At 49.3% G+C, this 18,894-nt stretch overlaps 1 protein-coding gene across 1 annotated transcript in view; it reads left to right on the top strand.

The window, feature by feature from the left end:
* Window positions 1–5,625, top strand: part of Mab21l3 (mab-21 like 3) — a 21,982-nt gene extending 16,357 nt beyond the window's left edge. Inside the window, exons 5-7 of the mRNA XM_021197163.2 lie at window positions 768–946; window positions 1,539–1,733; window positions 5,392–5,625. Coding sequence (XP_021052822.1) covers window positions 768–946; window positions 1,539–1,733; window positions 5,392–5,625 — 608 coding nt within the window. The remainder of the gene's footprint in view (window positions 1–767; window positions 947–1,538; window positions 1,734–5,391) is intronic.
* Window positions 5,626–18,894: the final 13,269 nt, after the last annotated feature.

Below are 18,894 nucleotides of genomic sequence, written 5' to 3'. Positions count from 1 at the left end.
CACCTGACCCCTTCCAGCTGTGACCCCTCCCACACACCTGACCCCTTCCAAGCTCTGAGGGCTTTTATGATCAGATGGACTTAGGTCAATAAGTACATCTGGGCCAAGCTGGCTCCCAAGGTGGACGGTAGAAGCAGGTTAGTAGGACTCCCCTGGAAGGCACCTGGGTGAGGGTGGGGTCAGCGCCGCACTTCAACAAAATCCTGCCAGGAGAGTGAAGAGCTCCATCCTCACCCTCCCCTGCCTGCCCTGCCAAGCCAGCATTGAGACACAGAAATGTTAGATTCCATTGCACTATCACCAATATGCCCCTTCTGCATCTTATTCTATGACCTTCCTTCATTGAACTTTCGGAAGAGAACCCATCAGTTTGAGTGGAAACCTGCTGGATTATAATTCAGAGGTATTATGATCAGCATGCGGGAGGGCCTTGGTTCAGTCTCCCGCAACACTCAACATATGCACACATGCATGATCTCTAGCAAAACACACGCGCGTGTGCACGCACACACACACACACATACACACGTACACACGTATACACACACCCTAAAATAACATATGCTTCAAAGCTTTGGAGGAGTGGGGAGAAAAAGACCCACCAGCCATGAGCCTTCCTTGTGACCCTGTGACCATGGCTGACTGGTGTCTACAGAACTGACTCTGTGACAGTCGCTCGCACTGACAACTCCCAGAGTGTTTGCTCACTGCTGCTCGTGTAGAGCAAGGCTTTCTTCTCAAGCCTCCCTCCGGTTCTTTCCCATCAGGCAAAGTCACTGTGCTAGAAAAACGCACTACGGTTTGGGTTGCCGTGGAAACATCCACAGGCCAGGTGGAGCTGGAGCTGGCCCCCACCGTGGAGATCCCCACCACCTGGCCGGAGAAAGCTCAGTGGCCTCGGTGTCTGAAGCGGTGGCCTTCCCCAGAGAGAGTGGAGTGCATCAAGGTATGGGTGACCAGGTGGGGTTCATTCAGTAGAGAGCGGTCAGCTTTGCCGACCACATTAGTGAGCGCGCAACAGCGTCCTAGGAAGCAGGGGCTTGCTTGGGGCTGCTGTTCCGATGCATGTGCCCCCTCCCACCACGGCATCACCGCCTATGAGCTTGTCAGAAATGCAGGCTTCGTATCTGAAACCCTTAGGCAAAGGCTGGTACATCCTCAAGGACTCTGGCATGGGTAGAAACAACTGCCATAAAGGGATCTGAGCCACCCCTGCTCCCTGAGTATACGAAGATGCTTCCTGTTCCCCATGATCCCTTTGGGCCTCCGTGTTTTGACATGCACATGTGAGTGAGGATAGTCAGTGTGTGTTTGTCCTTTTCTAGCTTATTGCTCTTTGCATATTATTCCCCAGTCCCATCCATGTCCCTGTGAATGACTGGATTCAATTCCTTTTTATTGGCTGAATAATATTCCATCGAGTATGCATATACCACAGGCTATGGGCTGCGGACTGTGGGTCCCTCCAGCTGTCTGAGCTGCTCTCCACGGCATCCAGCTTCGTGCTTCTCATCTTCCCAATCCTGTTTCGTTTTCAGTCCTTTGGCTTTACCTTGGTGGCCCAGTCCACCTATCACTGGCAGCTGAGTCTCTCCCAGGCAGAGCAGGTGCTGTTCGAGCAGCTGGACGAGGATGGAGGCTGCCGCAGGCAATGCTTTCAGGTCCTGAGGCAGCTGAAGGAGGACGTGTGGTGTCCAGGGAGGAGGCCAGTCGTCACCACCCACCACCTGCAGGTGAGCCCGGGTGTGGTGGAGGGAGACGGGGCAACTGTCTCTAGGTGGGTCTCAGTGTGTGATGGGATCAGGATGGGGCCACGGGACTGGTTTTCAATTCCAGGATTTCCACACGGCGTGCAGCTCAGCTCATGGAGACATAAAGCTCAGCTGTGCATCGTAGCAGCTGGGTTTTCTTTCCCGCCTTCCTGACCTCTCTTCTCAGCCCCTCTCTCTCCTCCCCTCTTTTGGCGTGACTCTAGGAATGATTTATTGCACAAATTAACACGTTGTATCGCGTCATACTTGTGAGGTGCAGAGAAAGAGTTGAGACACAGAGAACATGTACTGTGTAAAGCCAGCACACCCTTCTCGAGTGTTTATCCTGCCTGCGTCGGGGGCCTTCCAACTCCCCTAGTTATGGCAAAACCCCCCGAATTTCTGTAAACTGCAGGCGTGCTGCCGTGCTGGCGAGCACACAAGTGTATTCCTCTCTCTGCACACTGCCGTGCTGGCGAGTGTGTAAATCGCCCATGGATTTTGGTAGTACCACCCAGCCTTCCTTTGTCCCTTCTCCTCTCCCTTCCTAACATCGCATCATCGTTGCATCATCGCTGTTTTCCCTGAAGACTGGGACTCAGTTGCTTGTTGTCCATTTGTGCATTTTCTTTTGAGAAACGGCACTTCCTCTCATTTGTCCTCTTTTCGAGGTGTTATTTGTTCCTCACTCTTGAGCTCTGTGCGTATTCTGAATATCAATGGTGTCCAGCTTGCTACCATCCCTCCCGTCCCAGGTGACCCTGGGGATGGCTCTGCAGTGCAGGGGCATCTGAGTTCCATGTGTCCATGTTCATCTGCTTTCTCTCTTGTTGACTGTAATGTTGGGCTGTTGCACTAAATCTCCAACCCAAATAAGCGCAGACAAAGAAAACACAACTCAGGTAATATGAATACATGCTGCACGCCTAGACTGGGCAGATCTGCCGCTACACTACCATCTTCCCCATATAAGAGACCTCTTACAGCCCGTGGTTTCTTCAGGCCATGTGCTTCTGTTCTACTTTACTTCCTCCTCCTCTTCCATTGTCTCCCCCCTCCTCTTTCTCTCCCTCTCCCCCCAAATCTTCAGTTCCACCTTCCCCTCTTTCTCTACCCAATCACTAGCTCCAGCCTTTATTTATTAATTAAGGTGGGAAGCAGGCTTACAGGAAATCACCTAAGTGTTCACTCATTCCTTGCTCACAACCACTCACAGGAGAACGGGATCAACTTCAAAGATAATTAGCCCAGGCTACCCGCAGCATTGGGTCTCCTCTGAAAATCCTTTGCCTGTGATAATCCCATGCTTTCTCTAATTCCATAGGTTCAGGCCTTATATTTTAGCACCACAATCCATTTTGAGTTTTGTATCTGGTGAGAGGCATGGTCGGTTTCATTCTTCAGAGTGTGTGCGACCCCCCTCTCTTTCTCTCTCTCTCTCTCCCCCTTCTCTCCCTCCCTCCTCTGTTTTCCCAGACCCACTTTAATTTAAGAGATTAACCATTCTTTAAAATCTCATATATGTATTATTATTATTTTATTTCTGTTTATGTGTCTGTGTAAGTATATGCCATGTGCGTGCAAGTGCGCTAGGAGACCAGAAGAGGGCATCAGATCCTGGAGTTGGTTTACAAGCCGTTGTGAGCTGCCAGACCAGAGAACTGGGGACTGAACTCAAGTGTTCTTCATCCACCCAGGACCTCAAATATACACTCTTTAGAAATTGATTAATTTTGGTTGCCATGTTTAATTGCATATATAATTGGGTTTGGTGTGACATCTTTGCATACATGGACAACGTACATCACTTAGATCTGACCTCCCTTTGCTCTGCCCCCTTCACCCCACCCCCTTCACTCCACCCCCTTCACCCCCTTTACCCCCTTTACCCCCTTCACCCCCTTTACCCCCTTCACCCCCTTTACCCCCTTCACCCCACCCCCCTCCATCCCCTTCACCCCATCCCTCTCCAATTCCCAGGCCTCATCCGACCACATTCAGATTGACTTTATCTTTTAGTTTCCGCGTGTGGGAAGGAACACATGGTGCTTATTATCTTTCCGAGTCTGGCTCATTCTACTTAACACATGCTCTTCCATATTGCTGTAGAGGACAGAGTTTCATTTCTTTCTGGATGAACAGTCCTCCATTGTGTCTTAGTGCCCTGTTTTCCCTGTCTGTCGCTGTTGGTGGCACTTGGCCTGATTGTAGAGACACCAGTGTTGGCCAGAAGGCTGGCAAGCAAGGCAGGGACCAAACCTCACAGGGCGTGCTAAGGAGTGTATCCTTAGCCAGATGCTCACGTGACCAGCGCTCGGGAGGCAAGAGCAGGAGGATGTCTGTGAATAGGAATGGGCCAGCCTGGTCTACACAGCTCCAGGCTAGCCAGAGCTACACAGTGAGACCCTGTCTTGTATTCTTAGTTAGACAACGAGAGGGACTGTTATTTTAACAAATAAACGATGAAGATTTGTACTTTACAAAGGACTTCCGATCAGTTGGTAATTAGAATAGGCACAGACAGGTTAGATGCTACCAACCTGTGGTGGGGAGGACAGTGGGAAGGAAGTGAGGCTGAGTGGCAGGTCTGAGAGACCAATGAGGAGGAAGATGGGCGGGTTGGGCTGCGAATGACAGGGAGTATGCTGCCCCAGGTTGTGTCTGGCACAGCTGGCTGGATAAGCAGGTCTAAAGGCAGGTTTGTGGCAAAGGCCATCAGTTCAGTCTGGGCATGTTGAAACTGAGGTAACTTGCCCGTACTCAAGACTAAGCAGGTCAGAGGCAGAGTCTGGGCTGGAGAAGGTGCCATGTGAGTCCTCCATCTTACTGAGAAGGCGGCTCTGCACTGAGCTAGGTGGGGAGGGGCAAAAGCAGAGGAGGCCAGGGAGGGACCCTCAGGGATTGCTCAAAGCAGGCCAAGCACAGATGGCTGGCGTGCAGAGGAGTGGCTGGGTCGAGAAGAGAAGCCTGGAAGACCATTGTCTTGGAGGCCAAAAGAAGGGTTGGTTAGAGAGGGAGGGTGTGGGCCAACTGTCCAATCCACTGACAGGAGAGCAGGGGTGAGGCTGAAAAGGGCCTGCAGTTTGATGCCTGGAGATCTTGGGTTAAGAGAGCAGCAGTCAGGATTAATGGCAGGAGGCTCCCCACTGGAGTAGATGAAGGGATGAACTGAGTGGGAGAAGAGGAATTAAGGAGAGTGCCTGGACCCGCATGGGAGAAGATGGCCAGGGAAGAGCAGGCAGCTCTGACCATGCCAAGAGGCCATCTTCTAAGAGGGGCGTGGCTCCTATAGGGTTCCCAGGAGGTAGAGGTCTGTGAGCGAGTGATGGACACAGAAGGGAGAGACCGCCATGTTGGCAGAACTCTCTGGTCCAGGAGGTGAGGGCTTCCGTGTGCTCCTGTATGCTAAGAGGCAGAAAGCCTCTGCTTAGATGGCCCTATGACTCACTGGGAGAGTGTTGATGGTTGGAGTGTCAGAGGAAAGGAAGAGAGAATAACTTGGAGGTGTGAGCCAGTTAGGTAAGCCCCAGGCCCAGGTGAAGCAATGGACCAGCAGTTCCTGGTGAATCCAGTTTTCCCAAGATGCCTTTTCCTCCTCCCACGTAAACTCAACTTATTCCCAACCTCTCTCTTCCCCCAGACCGTGCTCTTCTGGACCTGTGAGAAATACCCCCACCCCAAGGACTGGCAGGTCCTCCATCAAGCCCTCCTGCGCCTTGCCCGGAAGCTGCACAGGTGTGTGAGCCAGCACTTCCTGAAGCACTATTTTGTTCCAAAGAGCAACCTCCTTCAGTCAGCTAACCCAGGCGAGCTGGATGCGGTGGCCCAGAAAGTGGCCTTTTTCCTAAAGAACCCGAAGGTCGAGCTGCCCTGAGCTGGCCCGAGGAATCCTTGTTTCATTCCTTCCTGCTTGACTTCATTCTCAGGGTGGTTCCTCTGTCAGTTGCCAGGACCCTGTGCTGGATAGAGGCCACCCATGACAGAGAGAATGGACCAGGCCATCAGGCTCATCAGAGACAAAACTGTCCCTGCCCCGGGCCATACAAGCATTTCATCTTCCCTACCTCTCCTGGGTATGGCTCTCATCCAGCTTCCCCAGTGACTGATTCTTCATGCTCAGGAGATGGGCTCAGGGCAGGCCACGCATTAGCCTGCTGCTATCGAATTCTCCAGCTGGCTAGACCAGAACCCATACCATGACAGACAGCCCACCGGTGGCTGGTATCCTTTATAAATCTCTGCACTCCAGCTCCAAGCAGAGACCAGTGGTCCAGGCTCCTGAGCTGTTCTCCTGTTCCCCTCTCAAATGTGGGGAGTCATCGTAAGTCTCAGGGAAAGTCCCAGAGAAGGATGCAGCTGGGACTCTACCTGTCGCCTGACTCGTCACAACCCTCTCTGCCACGGTCAAGCCTAGAACTTGCTTCCATTTCAGGAGCGAGCTCTGTGCTGTAGCCTGGCATGTCCTTCACGTCTGGATGTTAGCTCAATCCGTTCACTCATTTGCTGACACATAAATACTCACTAGGCACTGAGAATACAGGGAAGAACCAGATACTGGAGAAGTCAGAAAGCGGACAGTAAATTGGTAAATTCTATCACCGCACACAGAAGGAAGATCCTGAGGGAACGTGTGGACAGCTAAGAGAGGCGAGAATGGTCACCTCAGGCAGGCTGGGAGGGATGGGTGGGCATCGCTGGCTGTGAGAAGCTGGGGCGGAATCGGTACTATTGTGTCCTGGGATCAAAGGTGCAACATTTACCTCCAAAAGAAGAAAGACTGTGGTCTGAAGCACATTTCAGTTGGTGGCTCTGGTGGCCGTGTTAGGAGGGACGCTGAGGTCCCTGCTCTTCCCCATGCAGAGACTATCGAGGCCCACAGCATCGCACACATCTGCACAGACTGGGGACTGTGCTCTAAGAGCTAATGGCTTCCTTTGGCATGTTTTTAGTGCTTCTCAGCTTCAGGAATCCTTTATGAATTTTGAACTTTCTTCCCAAATTTGCTTAACAAAGTAATATTCTTAAAGGCACAGGCATTGCTTTGGAGGCTTTGAAGAAACCCTGAGTGTGAGGGAACGAGCCCCAGGCCTCTGACGTTCTGAGCATGCACCCTGCCAATGTGCTGCATTGACCTTTTATTTAGAGGCTGGATCTCACTAAGTTGCCCAGGATGGCTCTATTTTTTTATTAGTTTTTTTTTATTAGAATATATTAATTATACATAATGATTGGTTTCATGTGATATTTTTACGTATGTGTAAAATTCTGTGTATGAGTGTGTGCGCATGTGTGTGAACCAATGACTTGTATAAGGGTTTCATCCAGGAACATGGGTAAGGGACTAGTTACAGAGAATGGGCACCTTCAAGTGGCTACATCACTGAAGAAAGTGCCCTTAATGGCTTATAACACATCAGGAAGGGATGGGGCCTTGTTAGCATTCCCTGCCTGTGACAGAGTGGCGACAGTCCAATCACGTATGAGTGAGCACGGCCTCTGAGCGTTCAATAGTGTCATCACTACGTTATAGCTAAAGACCGCAGCCCACAACCTTTCACCCTATCCATCAGCCATTCTTACCCCCATCCCATGACATGTCCCAAGCCAATAGCCTAAGATGGCTTTGAACTCACTCTGTAACTCAGGCAAGCTTTGAACTTGCAATCCTCCTGCCTCAGCTTCCCAAGTCGCTGGAATGATAGTCCTGTACCACCACTTATGATTCCAGTTTGGTGAAAATCAATATTATTTTTTCAAAAGTGCTACAAAAATAGTAGGAACCCCAGATTATCACTCAGTAAATCATAGTTTTAAAAGGTTGAAAATGTGTCTTATATAACTGGATGACTTTTTTCCCTTTGGAAGCATGAAGAAAGCAAATACGATGTTAAAGCACCAAGATTTGCCTTCTAGTCATGGCGCTGAAAGATTACAGTATGCAAAAAGGGAAGCTGGACGTGCTGTTACTTAAAAACTGTGTGGAGTTTAGGGAGGTGGACCCACAGGCTTGTGAGACCAAGTGTTTTTCCATCAGAGCTGTGCACTGCGTAAGCTGTAGAATGTTCTGTGGATTCCTGGCTGTTCCTACATCTGGCCAGCAGAGAGCAGCAGGCACTCACAAATGAAAAGAGCCAGGCCCTACGGGGCCTTCATTTTCAGGACTGTGTTAGTCTAAAAGGCAAACCCAGCTTCCTGCAAACTGGTGCTTTTCCCCTGATGCTAAATTTTAGTGCCTCAGCTAAAGCTCCAATCTTTGCTCAAAGCTGAGCTCTAAAAGGGGAGCCTGCAGAAAAGCCCCGCCTGGACACTGCAGAGGTCAGCTTCAGTGCCAATGTTTTTGAGGCTGGATTTCACAGTGCAGCGCAACAATGTCTGATCACAGCGCTCCTTGGCTTTGGTCAGTTTCTGTCTTCATTTTTACAATAATAAAGACCCGTTTGTGTGTGTCTGTGTGTACATGCCACGTGTGTGCAGGTGCCTGAGGATTCCAGAAAGAAGGCATTGGATTCCCAGCACCGGAGCCACAAGCAGTTAAACACCACTCCACATGGGCGCTGGGAACTGAACTTGGGTCCCCTGTCAGAGCAGCAAGGGCTCTCAGATGCTGGCCCATCTCTCTGTGTTTCCTTCCTTCCTTCCTCCTTTCCTTCCTTCCTTTCTAAAAATTCTCCAAAGGACCTTTTCCATCTCCTGCTCACGTCTAGTAACGGGGCTGTTCTTGTTCAGGGAGTAGCAGGCCTTCAGATGAACCTGTGTGCCTCTTACCTGCAATGCTGGGTGAGCTCGTGGCCTTCTCCAGTTGCTTGGCTTCTCTCAGTCTCCTCTGAGTCTCCCCAAACAGCTGCTGGAGCCTAAGTCATATCCTCCCCAGGTCACTGACTGAAACCTTAATCCCCCCCCCCACATCCACACCCACACACCCACACACACCCACACCCCCGCATCCCACAGGACAGCTGTTAAAGCGAGAAGTAAGTTAAAGTGCTGTTGCTTTAATCCAGTCTGCATAGTGTCCTCCAAAAGGGATTAGGGTTCACAGAAGGGACACTAGAGATGAGCCAATAGGAAAGATGAACCACTGGATGCCAGAGGACAGGAAGGACTCCTTACAGAGACCACAGAATTTAGCCCTGCCCATACCTTGACCTTGAACTTGTGACCTCCAGACCCTTGAGAAAATAAATGTCTTAAAAACAAACAAACAAACAAAAAACGAAACAAAACAAAAACCTCTCCCTAGCACATTGAAATCAATAAAGGAGACAAATAGATATGGAACATAGTCCTTGGTACAGAGTGATTTCTCTGGAAATATTTGTCATATCAGTGTCTTCTCCTCCATTATGGTCCACCATGCCTCATAGACACACCATCCCAAACACACTCTTCATAATGATTAAAAAACAAAACAAAAACAAAAACCAAAAAACAGCCATGGGATGGTGAGCAATGTAGCTCAGGGGTAGAGCACATGTAAGCTGCTTTGAAGTTTTAACTTATTTTTCATATTAAATACTGGAGTGTTTGCTTATATATATATATATATATATATATATATATATATATATATATATATATATATGTATGTCTATAAGAGAAAAAAGTGTAAGTAATCTAAACTACCACTACAGAAAAGGCTTTTGCTGCAGGACCCCTGTGGTCTCCACCAGAATGGCAATTAACGGGATTTAAGAAAATGGTGTTAGTCACAAACAACAGACCTACGGTGGATAGTAGATGCTCGATAGGACCCCATGGGTTTTGACGTTTTTAAAATGCTATTCCTGACAAACACATTGAGTTGTGCGGTGGTATAAATGCGTATGCCCACCTTGGGCTTATATGTTTGAATACTTGCTCCCTAGTTGGTGGGACTGTTTGGGAAGGATTAAGAGATGTGGCTTAGCTGGAGGAAGTGTGTCACTGGGGACAGCTTTGAGGTTCCAGAAGCCTACCCATTCCCAGTTAGTTTTTTCTCTGCCTCTTACTTACAGATAAGGATGTAAGCTCTCAGCTACTGCTCCAGTGCCACACCTGCCTGCCTGGCTGCTGCCATGCTCCCCACCATGATAGCAGGTCCTGGACTCTAGTCATAAGCCCCAAAGTAAACATTTTCTTTTATAAGTTGCTTTTGGTCATGGTCCTTTGTCACAGCCATTGAAAAGTAGCCAAGGAAGGTTGCTTGGTTATGTTTGCACTCTTAACCACAGAGAAGATCTGAGAAACCCCAATCCCTCCACGTTCTGTGCGGCCAACTTTTAAGGCAGCATTTCCTCATTGTTCTATGTACATGCCAAGAAGATATGTCAATATAAATTTGAAGTTCAATAAATGTCAGGTCACCTGGTCACATGCTGCTTAACACTTGTATATTTCTGATTTCCCTGCAGTTTTCCAACATTTACTGAACAAAGTGTTTCTAAATCTCCCGTGACATTACAAGTTTTCAGTTTCTTACGGTTTTCATAGAACTTTTGTTTAACGTTGAGACTATGTTGTTAGGGACATGTAGGTTCAGTAGTGTTACTGTCTGCCCAGATATCAGAGGCCTTTTCTGACTATGTAAACACTTTGCTTGCATTTTGCTGGAGAGGCGCCATCTTTTTTTGGTTAGCGCCTCTTGGCTTAGCTCTGCCTTCTGGTCTCTTCTTTTGCTTTTGAATCTTTTTCTTTAGTGGTGGAAGCTGAGTTCATCACACTGTGTTTTGGGGGCTGTGTGTTTACGTTTCATGACCAAACACACATGGGGCTTGCTCTCTTCTTCTCACTTTGATTCCAGCTGACCTTCTCTAAGCCTCTTGACCCTCTTTATTGCCCCTGTTGAAATGAAGATCATTGTCTTTGTTCTCCCCTCCCCTCCCCTCCCCTCCCTGCCCCCCCTTTCCTTTCCTTCTTTTCTTTTCTTGCATCACTTCCTGGAACTTTCTTGATTTATCTAGGTTCTCTTAGCAGTTACCTGGCTATGAACTGGAATCCAGAGTTGGCCAACATCTCCACTCTCATCTGATGATGACGAGGATCTTAGCAGGCTGGGGGTCCCATCGCTCCTCCCCTGTCTGCTTCTGTCCATAGGGTCGTTGGTTTTAGCCCATCAAGTACATAAAACAAAAATGGAGATTTTTTTTTTCTTATCCAATTACCTCATGAAGTTCAATTTTATTTAGTCCACATATTTAACACTATCTTTACTCTCTGGAATTTCAGTCCCTAATATGCATGCTAGCATTTTCTGTGCTGCGAGTCCTCACGCAGCAGGAGCAGCAGGCTAGAATGAGCATTTTCATTCTTCAGAGAAAATTTCCCCCATTTTGTGTGTGAGTGTGTGTGGTGTGTGTGAGTGTGAGTGTGTGGGTTGTGTTTTACCTCTCTTTTTTTGATTATTAGATTTTTTATTTTTGAAAAACAAGACCCAACAATTCTAAGGAATCATTAGTATTTAACTCTGTATTTAATCATTAGTATTTAAAACTATCTTTCTTCTGTCTTCCTATGGGAAATCTAAGGTGGTTATGACGTTAACTGGCAATTCTACCCTTTGTGACTTTCAGCTTTGACAATTCACACTATTTGATCTCTCAGAACTGCCTTCTGGATGGATACACATTTGCTCCTGCCTTTCAATTGACTAATTCTCTCTTAAGATGCATCTAATCTGGCATTGTGGTGTCCACTGAATATGACTCTACTCTTTTGGTTCTTATTTGAAGAGTCTGTTTGGTCTTGAAAATGACCTTGAAAATGACCATTTTCAAGATTTGTGTGACTAAGCTCTAGGGCAGTGGTTTTCAACCTTCCTAACACTATGACCGTGTAACACAGTGCCTACTGTTGTGGCAACCTCCAACCGTAAAATTCTCTGCTACTTCATAACTGTAATTCTGCTGCTATTATGAATCGTAACATAGCTAATATGCAGGATATCTGATATGCGACCCCCAAACGCTGTGACCCACAGGTTGAGAACCACAGCTTTGGGGTCTCCTGGTCATGCTCTAAGCCCCTCTTCTACATCTTAAATATAATAAATGATTTTATTCCATGTAAGACCACTCTAGTATTTGAAGTCACCAAAGAGTCATTTCTGGTTTTTTTTTTTCTTTTTACAATCAATGATAGTTTCTTTGTGGGCTTTGTTAATTTTTAATGTGGATTGTTTATTCTTCCTTTAACCATCATCTGTGGGGATTGTTTGAGGTCTAGATTGAAGCTGAACTACATAAAAAGATTGACTTTTAAACATGCCAGTTATGCAACAGCACAGCGAAGATCACTTAAACTACATTTGATGCTTGTGCGGGTTTTCAAGCCAACAAATAGACAAGCCCAGAGAGAAAGCATTCAAGGTCACCTTGTGGTCACAGATCCTTAGAGGGTGACTACATGATTTTTCTACCGCCCAGTGATAATGCCTAGGTGTCCACGTCTCCTTCAGAGCACGCTTGCTCTCATCCAATCCGTTCTGGAAATGTTGCCTTTCAACCCAACTTAATCGGGAGACTCCAGAAACCACTAGGTTCCCCTCTCCAGCAAGCCATGGGCATTCTCCTCCATCCCTGGAGGACCAGGGCCATTGATGAAAGGCTGTAGACCTCCAGGACTCCACACCTGGCCCCAAGGACCACCTCCTGTCTGCCAGGGTGGGTTCTTGGATTTGCTTCATCTGGTGGAGAGCTGGCGGAGACCTACTTCTACATCAAGAATGCGTTGAGGAAGGTTTTAGACTCCATACAGTTAACTCAGCATTGTAGCCCTGCCAGGTAAGAAGATGCGGCCCTGAGGGCTATTCTGATGAACTACAGCCTGCAATAGCCTGATCCAAGCCGGATGGACCCCCACATCCCCACGCTGCTTTCTAACTATGCTCCCAAGTAAATACTCCCCACGTATCTTGGCCAAGACATTACCTTGACCCTGTAGGCTGCGGTAGATCCGGTCTTGCCTCCCATCCCACCATCCCATCCCGCTACACCAGCTCACCCCACGAGCTAGAATTCTTTTAAATACTTGCACACTGAGTCATGTTCCTTCAGGGCTCTTCTCCTTCCAGTAGCCTTTCATCACCTCATTTAAAGCTCTCTACCATGGCCTGCAAGGCCCACATGGTCTGGCGCCTGCCACCAGTCTCCTGCAAGCTGCTCCCCCACACTGGCTCACTTTGCTTTGCTTTGAATAGACCAAGTACATTCCTGCACACCTTGCACCTATTGTCCCTTGGCTCACAAGCCTTCCGTGCCATATGTCCACATGGCTTGGTCCTCCCAGACCAGCTTAACTCGGCGAGCTCCCCACCATTCTGTTACTGTCCCTATCTGAGTGGCTTGTTTTCCTCTCAGATGAGGTTTGTTTCAGTTGTTCACTACTGAATTCTGCACCCAGAACTATGACTTGTGCAGAGCAGATGCTTCATGGATGCTTGATAAATGCAGACTTGGATGGATGGAGAGGATGGATGGATGGATGGATGGACGGACAGACGGATGGACAGACAGGAATAAGCATTTGCTGCGTTGAGGCAGGGGAACTGAACTCGATCTCAAGTTTTGCAACGCTCAGAAGAGGCTCTTCATGAAGCAATTTTGAGATGTTGAAAAATCACAGTGAGAAAGAGAAAGGACTTCTGGCTCCAGAAGCCTGTCTTCCGAAAAGAGCCTCCTCTCTCTGTGCAGAGTGTGCAGCCTGATACAGCAGACCTGAGAAGGCACACTGATGGTCCTGCATCACAACTCCCTAAGGCTGGTGTCTACTATCCTGACCAGGATCCAAGGTGCACTTCGAGGGCTCTGTGGACAACACACATACTCTCTGCTTGAATACAATGCTTGTCAGAAAAGCTTTCAGGCTTTCTCCCTTCCTGCCAAGCCTGGGAACAAATAGCAGTGGTCTTGGCAGAAGCCCTCCCTCCCCATCGCTTTGTTTCTGAGTCTAGACCATTCATTTCCTCTCATTCAACAGCTTAGCTCTGAGAGGGAGTCACTTTCCTTTGCCAGCTTTAGATTTTAAGTCCTCCGACTCTCCTGTCAGGACCCAACCCACGGTTGCTTGGATCCAAAGGAATGAGAGATCGGTGCTGAGTGTCAGGGAACTGTGCGGTAATTGCAAATCACCTCTCCCAAAGACAACCCAAACTTGCTCAGAGGTGTGGACCGAAGCCTTCTCCGCCCCGCCCCCCCCCCCCCCCCCCCCCCCCCCCCCCCCCCCCCCCCCCCCCCCGGAGGGGAATGGGAACACTCTGTGGGGCAGCCAACATTAGTGATCGCAATAAAACCTAACCTGTGGTTTCAGGCCCAAGAGGCAGCCACAGATGGAGAACTCACTTAGTGAGCCAAGGGTCCAAAGGGGTCTGGATTCCTTTTCTTTTTAAACCCAAGCCCATAGTCTCCTTTTACTTTGCCCTTTCCTCTTTTGCCTCTTTCTAGAATGTTCTCCTTTTGTCTTCGTGGTGATGGCCATTAAAAATGTCCTCTGCCCTTGGCTCTATGTAGGATCTACATATGTGAAACTTGTCCTTTATGACCAGGACACGTGTACCAAACCGAGTAAGGACCTATAGCAGACCAGCAGGAGAGGTGCAGGACACCCATGCACCTGCAGGATCCCTGCTGGCTGTTTGAGACCTGCTGCTTGGCTGTGGCGGCCCCGCCTGTGCTGTGCCGTGAAGACGTCAGGGGGCGCTCGCGGCTCCTCTCTGGCTGGCTGCGGACGGTGACCAATGGCAGTGGAGGAGAGCAGTTCGCCACACTGTGACCCTCTCCCACCGCAGACACGCTATCCTGACCCACAGGCTGTCCATGCTCTGGATGAGGCTGGCAAAGGGGAGTGTTGATTGCATGGGGGACAGTCACAGTACAGTCCACCCTGGACACACAGTGGAAAATGCAAACGTCCCCCACCCAGCTTGGCACAAAGAGAACAGATGGGTGGAGGGTGAGAATGTTCCAGAAAAGAACAGTTCAGGCCCCTAAGATTCACAGATATGTGTTCTGTACATTTCCCGTTCTTTGTGCTTTGTGCTTTATCTCATTTGATCCCTCCAACCATCCTTTGAACCAGGGTAGGCATTATCAATTTATTCATAAACATTTGAAAATCACAGACAAAAAATAATCCAAGGTCACCGCCTGGGCATGTGTATAAGTCATTACTAGTCATTCACCGTGCAGGTGACAGAGAGGCACGTGGAGAAGCCAACCAGGATGGCTTTCCAGGTGGAAACCTTCCCTGTTCCTGGCTTGGTCTGAGGGTAGGGGGTGGGGCATGTACCTGCCCTTGCTTGACCCGCCCTGTCAGCAGCAGCAGCAGCAGCAGCAGCAGCAGCAGCAGCAGCAGCAGCGGCGGCGGCGGGTCCTCCCAGATGGGCGGAGCTCTTGAGGTGACAGATAGGGGAGGAAGACTTCTTAGGATTTGCCCTGGACTGAAATTTTCTGGTGGCACCTTTGAACCCTGTAAAGTCCTCAAAGCCTTCTGTTGCAGAAGCTAATCATTTACGCACTCTCTCCACAGGCCTGGTGACCTTTGCAATGCAGTTAGCCTTTGTTTGCTTTTCTTAAAAGGCCTGCAATTTATGATCCGAACAATGCCCCTTAGGCCAGGAAGAAAGGAATTTGAGGGTCCAGAAAGAGTTGGTTTTCTTCCAGCCCTTCACCTCTGGAGTCATAGTTCCCCAATAGCAGTGTATAACATTAAGACTGGGAGTAGAGGGCAGGGGATTGACCTTCTATAGCTTCGAGTCTTGTGGAGACCCTAGCAAACAAGAATATCCCAAGAACAGTAATAATAAGATCCGATCTACCAGCATCGTGCGCAGAAGGGGAGGCTTGTGTTTTGGGGTATGACTTGTTAACCAGTTATGCGTGCAAGTGGAGAGGGGCATGGATCAGGGAGCTTTCTGTTCAAACAGAAGGGCTGACAAAACCATTGAAACTCAAATCGTCGGATGTTCAGCGGCCTCTTCTAAGAACCACGGGAGACAAAATGTCTACCTGATCCAGCAAGTCATAGGACCCGGCCACCTCCACCCCATCCCCAGCTTAGATGGTTCCCATCCTCTTTCTGTCCTTAGTGAGGGAAGGAGCCCCCCAGTCCCTTGCTGGGCCAGCATTCTGCATGTTGGAATCCTGCAGGCTGCCTCAAAAGGCTCCCTAGCTGGGGGCAGAGGTGCGCACAATTAATCTCATCACTCAGGAGGCAAAGGCAGCTGGGTCTCTATGAATCCATGGCCAGCCTCATCTACATAATGAGACTCCATACAAGACAAAATGAACTCCACCCCTGTCTTAGCTGCCTAGTTGTGTCCTCCTGACTATTTATGGCTCAGGAGTCCAGAGGGACAGGCTGGACCACTCCTGTAGCTCATATTTTGGCAACCAGCTGGAGATTTTCACGAAGCAGTTGCCACTCAAACCTGTAAAGCACAGAGCAAACACACCACACAAACACACCACTCGACTTTGGCTGCCAGCCCCCCTCCCCCCCCCCCGCCCTGTCTTCTCTTCCTAGCACCTGACCTCAGAACTTCAATGTCATCTTTGAAGTCTCGCAATCTGTCAGCGGCCATGTTCCTGACACACAAACGCATTATCTGTGACGTATGTTCCTATTAATAGTACCAGCATCTCTGCCTGGACACCCTTGTCACCTGTTAATGTGGGCTCCTGCTGCCAACACCCCACCCCCAACCCTAGCAGCCCCGTATCTCTCACTCCCCACCCAGAGCCAGCCACTGATCCACAGGTCTGGCCAGCCTCTCCTTTGGGGCAGGAACTGCAGTGGACGCTTAGGGCCCCCTACGAAACAGTTCTCTCACACTGCAGCCAGAATCCCTGATGTGCGCGCGCGCACACACACACAGACACAGACACACAGACACACAGACACACAGACACACAGACACACAGACACACACACACACACACACACACACACACACACACACACACACACACACACACACACACACACACGACTTTCTGCCGTCTCCTCCATATTCAGTCGGGAACCCGAGTGGTCCTTCTTCCAGCCTGTAAAATCTCCAGCCTTTTCAGGAAGGCCCAGCTCTAAGGCTCCCTTTTCTCAAAGCTTGTCAGAGGCTAGGGCAGGGTAGGGTCCTGGGTTCACTCTCCGAGACCAACAGAACAAACTTTTACTAAGGATCCCATTCTCCTTTGTTTATTCAGCCAAAAATAGGTATTGTGCACAGACATCACGCCAGATTCTCTTCCAGGCACCGGAACTTCAATGGCAAATGAGAGCGTTGAGTTCTGTCTGCCCTTGGGGAAGCTTGCTGTTGCTAGGTGACAGAACTAAACAGGTAAATAAACAAAACCCTGGAGGCTGCCGGTGGGTGGTGGGAGGAGCCCCTGGTGTTGCTTGTACCTCTGTCTTCTTGAGCCATACTTGAGTGTCACAAAATCGTCCCTTAGCATCCTCGAGGAAGACGACGCCTGAGTCCCACTGATCTTAGAAACTTCCCTGATAGCCAGCTTCACCACGTCTGTCTCTGGGATGGACCCTTCTCACTGTCGGCTGGACAGGGGTCAGAATCACCTCTGAGCATGCCTGTGCGGGAGCTTCCAGAAAGGTTTTTCCAGGGAGGACCCTGAATGTAGGTGATGCTTTGCCACGGACCCGGGAGAAAAAGGGACAGCCACACAAGTACTCTCGTGCTCCTGTCTCCGGCTTCCTGATCCACTCAGCTATGCAGAAGCCTCCTCCACTAAACGTCCGGGGCCACAATGGACTCTAACTCCAAACCACATGCCCCAAATAAACCCGTCTTCCTTGAAGTCACTTCCCATCGTTCCTTTAGACACAGCAGAGAGAAAAAGCAACTTAGCCTGTGTGCCATATAAACAAATCCCTTGATCTTTCTAAGGCATCATTTTATAAATGAGGACCATAGATTATATATGGAGTGGGGGGAGTGGGGGGTGCCAGATGACAACTTTTAGGGGTCAAGTCTCTCCTCTCCAGTGGGTCTTGGGGGTTGAACTCAGCTCACCAGGTTTGGCAGCAAGTTCCTTTGCCAGCTGAGTCATTTTGCTGGCCCTGAAAACGGTTTTCACAAAGCCTGCCTTACTGACCTGGAACTCCAAGGGAGATGAGGAGGGCAAAGCGCTAAGCTAACTGAAGAGGACATGCCTCCCTCCTTCCTGCCATGAAACTGTCCCTGGAAAGACTGTGCTCTGGGACCAATGGAGTAAGCTACCCACCCCAATGCAGACCCCGTTCGGGACAGAGGGATCTTTAAAAATCTTACATCTAAATCCACCCTTCTAGATTATGCTGAAGGAAGAGCCCATATGTTCCCAGGATCCCCCTAAGCTGACCGAGAAGCGAGTGTTTCTTCCTTACCCCTCCTGCATCGCAGCATTCTGCTTCCGTTTAGTCTTTAGGGTTTATTTCTTCGCACAGGGAAGCCTTATGATTGCCCTGGCTGGAAGGCATGCCCTCTGCTTTTAGATCCAGAAACTAGGAGACAACATGACCGCAGGTGTCAGCCTCTGAATGGTGGCTTAAACCCCAAACTGCCACTCAGGGAGCACAGGCCACACATACCTGGCAAGAGACTCTCCTCTCTCAAGTCTACAGCTTCCACTCTTCCTGAAAACCCTGCCTGCTCCACTCTGGGGGACCACATGGCAGAGAACAGCTTAGCCCCGGGATGGGTCGGCTGGCACAACATCTCTTGAAGCACCATGTCACTACAACAAGATGTGATTTCTTCAGTGTCAGGGCTATGCTAGGGACCACCAGGAAGCAGACTCAGCCCCCTTGGTTGATCCAAGTTTCCAGGGCTTTGGTAAAGGTCCCTACGGCATTTTGAGTCTTTTAAAAAATTCAGTCTCCTGCCATGACTCCTGAAGGTTGAGATCTGTGTGTCTACAAACACCAGCATTTGATGAATGTTAACTGACTTGAAAGGAGAGGAGAGATATGCAAATGTACAGCAGTGTTTGAGTATATCCCTCTTTCCTAGCCTGACCTTTCACCCTCTTCATCTGCTTCTCCCAGCCACCTCCAGCAGGACCCCATGGGCGTGCTTACTCTCTGCAATTGAGGGATGGACTTTCTGATTTTTGACACGATTGCTCCTGTGCTCACTTTCTGAGGGACAGAGGGCTTCACCTCCATCTCCACCTGGGAA

Source organism: Mus pahari, chromosome 4 (assembly GCF_900095145.1).
Source record: "Mus pahari chromosome 4, PAHARI_EIJ_v1.1, whole genome shotgun sequence".
NCBI classification, from domain to species: domain Eukaryota; kingdom Metazoa; phylum Chordata; class Mammalia; order Rodentia; family Muridae; genus Mus; species Mus pahari.
Note: the sequence above shows the minus strand (reverse complement) of the source record. Positions and strands in the feature narration are given on the sequence as shown.